This window comes from Cheilinus undulatus, linkage group 16, assembly GCF_018320785.1.
Source record: "Cheilinus undulatus linkage group 16, ASM1832078v1, whole genome shotgun sequence".
NCBI classification, from domain to species: Eukaryota; Metazoa; Chordata; class Actinopteri; order Labriformes; family Labridae; genus Cheilinus; species Cheilinus undulatus.
Genome location: NC_054880.1, coordinates 22,460,168 through 22,468,692, shown reverse-complemented (window position 1 = coordinate 22,468,692; position 8,525 = coordinate 22,460,168). Strand labels below are relative to the sequence as shown.

At 38.4% G+C, this 8,525-nt stretch overlaps 1 protein-coding gene across 1 annotated transcript; it reads right to left on the bottom strand.

Moving 5' to 3' along the window:
* LOC121523255 (cartilage associated protein) lies at positions 1–8,472 on the bottom strand. The gene is made up of 7 exons (XM_041808058.1): positions 7,920–8,472; positions 5,124–5,273; positions 3,353–3,524; positions 3,115–3,243; positions 2,786–2,931; positions 919–1,002; positions 1–373 (listed from the first exon to the last, which is right to left on the bottom strand). Exons 1-7 carry the CDS (start codon positions 8,379–8,381, stop codon positions 296–298), a joined length of 1,221 nt encoding a protein of 406 aa, XP_041663992.1. The 5' UTR covers positions 8,382–8,472; the 3' UTR covers positions 1–295.
* Between the last annotated feature and the right edge of the window lie 53 nt (positions 8,473–8,525).

Below are 8,525 nucleotides of genomic sequence, written 5' to 3'. Positions count from 1 at the left end.
TTAAGTTTTATTAAATTTTATTGCAAAAATGTCAATTTTCAAAGAAAACATACACCATTCACAGTGAAAAATGAATTCATAAAATTTAAAGTCTAATCCCATATGTTAAACATTAAGATGCCATGTTACAAGCCCGTACCACTTGACTGGATATTTAGTGCACAAAGTGAGAAATGGAAGAATATACAGGAAGTGGATCTTTCAGGTATAACAAAAACATGCTGACCAATCAGAGCCCTGTGCAGAGCCCCAATAAATCAAAACTAGGGAGTGTTGTTGTTTGGTTGTTTGTTTATCAGTTTTTTGGTGGACTTTCCAATGTAGGGTTATCATCCTCATCCAGGAAGTCATCTATAAACTCCACCACCTCCCCCTGCAGAAAAACAACACAAGTCAGGGTGTTTTTATATTGTGTCAAAGTGACATTATTCCCACAGTGAATTAGCATAAATCACCCCACTCACAGTTCAATCTGTGATTTCCCTCATACCTAGCATTACTAAAGAGATTACAGTCAAGAACTGAATGGTATTTACCTCAAACAACATGTAATCCTGGCTTATGTGGGGTTGCCCTGATGGCCAGGGTCTTTGTGCTGCATCATAATAAGTTAAACAAATGCTAGTGTTGTGCTGCCACGTCATGGCTGTTTGCTGTACTGCAGCCTAATAAACACAGGGCTCACATTGTACTGCAGGGTATCATGTGATCAGACTGAAGAATCCAGGGTTTTTCCAGAAATTACACAAGGACGGAGCCCCTGAAAGGCACAAACTCCCTAATCCAAACTAAGTGATTTTATGCCTGTCATGCAGGTCTATTATCCCCCCTAGAGGTAGACAGTGGAAAAAAAGATAACCCTCTGGTTGGAAACTTCCTGTGATGCACCAACACAAACATATTTACAGAGGGACTCACCTCATCGTCGCTAACCAGGCGCTGTTTGGAGAACTCCAACATCTCCAGCTGCATGGTTGTCTGATTGTAGTACCGTACTGCCTCCTGTAGCACACACAGGCACACAACAAGTGTATTTTATGTTTCAGTGAAGAACCAATACACAAACAGGTAAATAGCAGAAGCCAGGGTCTGCCCGTGTACATGAACTGTTTAATACTTGAAAATCACTTTATTGCAAAGACTTTCTTGCTTGAAAATCTTAAAAATTCCTTACGTTCCCAGTAACCCCAGTAAATTCATAGTTTCTTGCTAATATACAGTACTCTGCATCACAGTTTTCAGGCAACAGCTTAACATAACAGAAGTTTGTTCACTTCCCTGTAGAGCAGTGGTTCTCAACTGGTCTAGCCTCAGGACCCACCAGTCTCTGTTATGACCAATCGCAACCCAAATTTAAAAAGAAAAGGTTCAACAACTCATGTTTATTTCATTGATTTAGTATTTTGGAGCATGATTGGATCAAAATACATATGATATGAAAAACAGAAGGGACTAAACTGACACGTTTTACACCCTCTTTTCCTATTATTATGTCCATATTTTTGCCAATTTTGCAGAGATCTTGTGAAATAACTTTATTATTATGGGAAAAGTATCTTTATTCATTGAAAGAAAAGTAGAAATTAGTTGAAGTATGGACCAATATTTACATTTGCCCAATTTTACAGTAAAATGTTAAAATTAAAGGTATCGATGTATGTCCACTAAGGACCTCAGGAATTTTTGCCACCATTTTTTTTTACAGAGACCTGTTTGTGACCCACTGAAAACTAGTCCACAACCTAATTTTAGGTCCTGACCCACCAGTTGAGAACCACTGCTGTAGAGCATTAAACAAGAGAATTAATACCACTAGCTGGAGCTAACGGTTGTTAGCATAGAGTAGGGAACACGTTTCCCAGTGGGTTTTTTACTTTGAGACAATGCTAGGCTAGTTGTCCCACAATATTCACAGGCTGCTAGCAGTGTCTTTGTGTTTACTGTGGAGACATGGAAGTAACAAGACTCTTCTTATGTCACTGGCCAAAGGACATACAAATAGTTCAGCATTGGTAAAGTCTGACCCAATGTAAAAGCTTTAGCATGTATGACTGATATCTAAGATATATGAATGGTTGTGAAAGTAGCCGACATAAATTAACGGTCTGCAGCCAGACTGTCTTGAAGAAGTTTGTTTAATCTGGACACAAAACAATGAGGTATTTTTAAGGGATTTTGTGCAGATTTCTTTGCAATCAATCAAAAGTTCTCACTTTTCTGTTTTGGCAGTTGTGGGCAACTTGAAGCTCTTCTTATGTGCAGTCCAGGCAAGATAATGTTAAAGTACCTAATTTTTGTTTTCTATTGACAGGCAGACACTTCAGCTAAGTTAAGCAGACAAACTTCTTTTTGTAACTTTAACTTGTTAAAACTTTTCTAAAATGTGATACACAAACATCAGAGTAGTCGTGATCTTTGGCTCTTAGCAACAACAACAACAACAAAAAAGTGTTTATGAAAACTGTTCCTGCCTCCAGCTGCTCGTTCATGTGCATAGCCTTGTCGATGTCACAGGTTAACACGTCTGACTCTTGGCAAAAAACACTTGTACATGTTCTGTAAAAATCCAACTATTCCTTTGAGTTCCTAGAGTTTAAACAAATCTTGAAGACAAAATGTTCTTTTGTTGTTTGTTGTCTTTATAAGATCAAGTGGATTTGTGATATTTGTCAACTCCATTAAACATGATGAAAATTTTTTGTCCTCTAGCAACCCTCCCAAAACTTCTCAACAGGAAGTGTTTGTGTTTCATTCTGCATAGCATTTGTTGTAATTAATGTCTCACAGATCTCGGTAGGAAGTCCTCATCTGTCAGTCCCCACTGGCTTTTATGGAACTTGTAATATGCCACGTTATTTTTCATAACTTCATCACTGGGGTCAAACAGCATGTAACTTGCTGCACAAGGTACTGCGTTCTTCAGGTCATTCACTGTAAAAAAAAAAAAAATGTTACAAAAAACATATTTTACTTGATAAAAGTCACAACACAGTTTATCTGGGGGGGAAAAAAACGCTAAGGATAAGAAAGCTGTAGTTTCACAACTTTACTTCTAGAATGATCTGAGCTGTAGTAACTGAAAATATGTGACAGCGAGAGCAAAATGTTGCTCACATTTGTAGTAGGCGAACTGCAGATAGTGGTACATTGTGGCCACAAACTTCTCAACAACGAAACCCCCGACGACTGGGGTTAGCTCACTTTCACAGTTCACCTTCCTTTCTAGGACCTCAATGTAGTGATCTGTAGAGGGACAAAATAGAGAAAAAGTCAGAAACATGATGGAGAAACTGTAAAAGAAGCTTTGGATGAAGGAAAGCCAGAGCTGTTACACAGCCAGGTATCAGCTAACCCGCTATGGATGGGTAAAAGTCTTTAAAGTCCCTGACGTCCCTGGGGCCTTCAGATGCAGCCAGACACTCGTCGTACACCTTGAAGAAGTCCCGCAGAGCCAGCTCCATGTCTGACACAGAGGTTCGGAAGTTTTCTCCATTATATGCCCGCACTGCACGCACAAACAGCGACTGCAATAACAAACACAAACAGGAAATTACCAGTCAGCCATGCCACTTTCCCCTTGGGCATGATAACATCACTAAAGCACTGACAGGGCTGAAAGATAAACCATAAATCATTCTTAAGTTGATGACAATGTGAGCCAATGACATGAGTCATGAAAGTCAAACTCTACAGACAATGAGCTGCAGCAAGCAAATTTTACTGATGTTTCTTAGATCTTTGTTGTATATCAGGAAACTTAAGTGTCAAGTTTTCAAGTGATTGTGAAGACTCCCAACTTCTAAAAGACTGAATTTACTCCCTGAAAGAAAACTGCATTTCACCCATTGCATCTGCATCTCAGGAAGCTGTGTGTCAGTTTAAGTTCTAGGTGCACTCTTGCACCAAAGATATTCCTTTCCAGTCAATTTGTGGCTATTTTATCTACTAAAATCTTTTATTTACCTATCTAATTGCTTTATAATAAAAAGGATTATAATGAAAGAAAAAAATAATTTATTAATCTCACTACTATAGGTAGGGTCTGTTTGTGTCTGTTTTTGAAATGACTGATGATAAATGATGTGTAAATAATATGGTAAAATATGACTTTGATATTGCTATCACTAAGCCATAACCAGGTGTTAAATCAGTCTGAAGTTCTCAGCTGTTTTTGTATATATGTGTGGCATCTTTACATATGACAAGTATGTGAGTGTTGTTTTTGTTGTTTTCCTTCATTCAAGGAGGAAATTTTGTCAAGGTGGTGCTTAAGAGAATACATTAATATTATCATTCGTCTGATTAAATGCACTGTTATTCTGAATATCAAACCTGCATTGTCAGAAAAAATGTGGGATGTAGGCGGTACTGGAAAGACCTGTTGTGAGATTGGGTGGTAATAGTCAGAAATCCAGTGGGTTAAGGAAAGCGTCCCGCACATGGCTCTAGTTCATCTAATTTGTCAGGAAACGCATGCCATGAGTCCTATGTCTATGAATGTTTCCATTTTAAGGATTTTTTTAACCTTAGCTCTCCATTTAACTGTGCTAAATTGTTTTTAAAATCTTCTTAAAATAAATCAAATATTAATTATTGATCTGATTTATTTCCTTAAGACACCTGAGCCACAAACTGTAGTTTGACTTGACATTTTTCTTTCTGCATTGGCAGCCACTTTTACTCATTGCCAAAGTACCAGGCCTTTTTTTAGCTTGTACTATGGGCCTGTTATTTGACAAATACACTTCCTAAGATTTAAGTTTTTTCAGTGATGTGTTAACATATATAAAGCATGTTTCAGTTGAAACATTCAAACATTTTTGTCTTGTGGCCTATTCTGCTCCACCATGGCCTATTAAAGATCCACAGGCCACATTTTGGAAATCACTCAAGACTGTAAATGATTCCTCTGGTGATGTTGCCAGCTTGGCTGGATGACCACAGGCTGCTACCACATCAGCACAACCACAGAGCCAATAATAGCACTGTTTGTGTGTGAGAGTCACACCAACGTTTGAGGGCGTATCCCTTCCATGCATTCAGACTTTACTATATCTTATTTTAACTTCTCTCAGGGCCTCTACGACATGAGTCAGAGACACTGTGTTTCTAGGTGTGTCTACCTCATAAGATTTGGTCTCGAGGTCTTTGAGGTGCTCTTCGGCTCCTGGCAGACTTTTGTAGTAGGCCATGTTCTTCTGCATCATCTCGTCATCTGGGTGCTTCAGTAGGAAGGTGTGAGCTGCAGACACTGCTTTCGCTAGGTTGTCAGACTGTAAAAGGTAAACACACATTGCAGATGTATTTTGCATGCTCTTTATATTCTGAAACAATACATATTATCAAGGTATTTATTACAGATAAACTGAAGATTAAAAAAAAAACTACTTGTTTTATATAGGGGTGTCACAAGTAAGGATTTACACTGAAGAATCTGATTGGTCAGATTTTGTCTGTGGTCGACTGAGAGTCTTTTTTTCTCTTTTTGCCCTCCTTAATTCATATCTTCATTAACGACAAAAGAGATAACAATACAATTGAACTATTTTTCATCTAGACTTGGAATAAAAATTTACTCTTTGATAGGGTTTGATCCATCTTTTTTCTCACTAAGTCTTCATCATCATGACCCTGTAATGGTATTACACACGCTTATTTACAACACAGAGGACTCATAACTAAAAACCTTCATAAGTGTACAGGCTACTGACCTGTTTAAAGTGAATATGCCATGTTACTTGTTGTAGCGTTGTATGAAAAAGCTCTTGACACAGCTTGCATTTCACATTTTTTTACCATTTCTTTACTTGCTCAAAATACTCCCACGTGAGTTTTTTTCCCAGACATTTTGAGCCAAGGAGAAACTAAAACGATTAAAGGCCAGCTGAGATGCTGCAGTTCAAATGGCTCCTTAAAACAGTCCTCCTTAAATTTAAACATGAACACACTAGAGGGAAGAAGATTGATTCAAAGCACATGAGTCATTTTCAAAATTAAAGGATTAATAAGTCAATATTTATACCATGACAGGCAATGAGTCATGATTTATTTAGAGAAAACAAGCAAATCTATTTTAAATTAATCATTTAACACCACATATAGCTGGGATGGAATAATCCTTCTTTCATGAGCAGGTGTCTGACAGTGAGATTGGCAGGCAAATGAGGCTCCTTTAAATAAATCATCAAATATTATAGCTGATTTATTCATACCTATATATACCAACCTCAAGTATTTGAAGATCTATTATGTCATTATAGTGATTAAGCCTTGTGTTCCTGGCTGAAGGTGAGAGATGTCTGGCTGATTTTTAAGGCCTCTTGCATCACAAAGCACAAAAAAAAAACAGCTGGCACTTGCTATTGATCTCAGAAGGCCCAACATAACCCAAATGAATGTGCACATTCATTGTGGTAGTTAAAACTGGGCAGATAAGACACTTGTTGCAGTTATATCAACTTACAGTCTTAAAAAAACTCTGATTAACTATTACTTTCAAAGATACAATGGCTTAATGCCTTCTTACAAATACCAGCAATGCTCCATAACAAAGACTCTTTAGGTAGCTATAACTCTGACAGAGTGATGAACAGCTTTCTACCATAACAGATCTCCTTATGTTGTGTTTTGATAAGGACTGCGTACAACACTGTTAACTATGAAGATCAAATATTTTGTTTCAAATGGCTTAATTTTCATTGATCAAACCAGTGATTATCACACCTCATGGATCTTTATTGGCCATGGGATTATGGAAGTTGCATAGATTCATTTGCTACCTACAGCCTGCAAAGTTACTAAGCATGGCATGTGTTTTAAAGAGGTTAAAAATATCAATATCTTTGAATTTGGGTGTAAGGTGTGTTTATTCTCTTACCAAGTCCCCCCTGAAGAACCTGGATGGAAATCTACAGTATTCTCTTGTTGTTATTCTTGCTAATAAGGAAAGATCAAATTTACTGTATAACTCCTCAGTAGCTTCTTAGTACTCAGTACTTAAAGTAAACTTAACATTAGATACATTTTATTTATACTTTTACTTGAGTAGATTCATAGAGAAGCACTTTCACTTCTACCTCAGAAAATTTTAACCAGAGTAGATAAAATAAGATCGTTGTTTTTGATGTGACACATTTGCACCATGAGTGAATTTATCCACTGAGTTTAATCTTGACTTCATCTGAATGTCCTGTCTTGCCATGAGCTCGACTTTCTGCTTTGTTCTTGCAAGAGAAGACCCACCTTGCCACAGATTTTGAAGTGTCACAGCGGCTCTGTCAAATCATAAAATAATATATTCAACATTCAAAAGTTTACTTTAACTATATGTTGTGTGGACAAATATAGAGACTTTTAAAGTGTTAGATTCAACTTTATATGAGTTTAATTCACAGTGTTTAATGCACAGTCTATTATAAAGGTGTGACTGTACCTGAACAACTTGCCAGAAATCTATTTTCTTGTTGTTTTTGCCAATAAGGAAAGCTCATATGTACCGTATAACTCCTCAGTAGCTTCTCAATATTTAAAGTAAACTTTTCTTTACTGTACTTTACAGCACTTGAAGACAACTTTAGAGTTACCATACTTTTACTTGAGTACAGTAGTTGTGTACTTTTTCCATCTTTGCATAACCTGTAATACATGACCATTATTCTATCATTTGACCCTATATGAACTTTGTTGTTTCATGGACTCATGTGTATCCTGTGTATCCGTGGCACGTAGGTGACGTAAGGACGCATTTTACGGCTGTCATTTGTGACGCTAAATAGATACTGCGGACACGGGATCAACCTTTTGAATTAAGCTAACCCTATAGCTTTTTAGTTATCATCATGATCTAACAACTCCAGAAGTCGTCTTGTTTGGCTTTTATGTAACTTGAGTGACTTGAACTTCAGCTATCATTCGCTTACCTTAAAGTAGGCATACTGCAGGTATCTGTACGGTTCTCTCCTCTCAAACTCCTCTATGGTGTCCCTGCTGGGCAAGGTCTGCCTAAAAGCAGGCAGTCCCTGTTTGCATCGCTTCAGGCACTGCGCCCTCTTCATCACATTCCCAAACGCCCGCAGCTCAGGAAACTCCTCAAACTTCTGCTCGTCATCCAGCCTCACCGAACTGCAGTTGAGGTTGCAGAAGGCCTCGCTGTCCCGCAGCAGCCGGTAGAGCCTCAGAGACACCTCCATGTACTCCACCGTCTCCTTCCACTTCTCTCCAGTGTACTGGTCCAGCGCGTATTTGTACGCGGACTCCAGAGGCATCAGCTCGTTCCTGGGGAAGCTTCTGAAGCTGTATTTTTCATACTGAGAGTCAGCCACGGAGGCAAAAAAAGAGATTAATAGCACAGACAACAGTCTGGAAGAAGTGCAGGAAGCCATTTTTTAAAAAGTTTAGTAAAAAGTAGAGGAGGGCTGGCTGACTGGGATAATCCCAGGCCGGAGGTGTGCGTGGGTCTTTAGGACCGCCTCAAGTTCCACCACGTATCCGGACAAAAGTTCCCCTCCCCCGGGCACGGTCCCAGC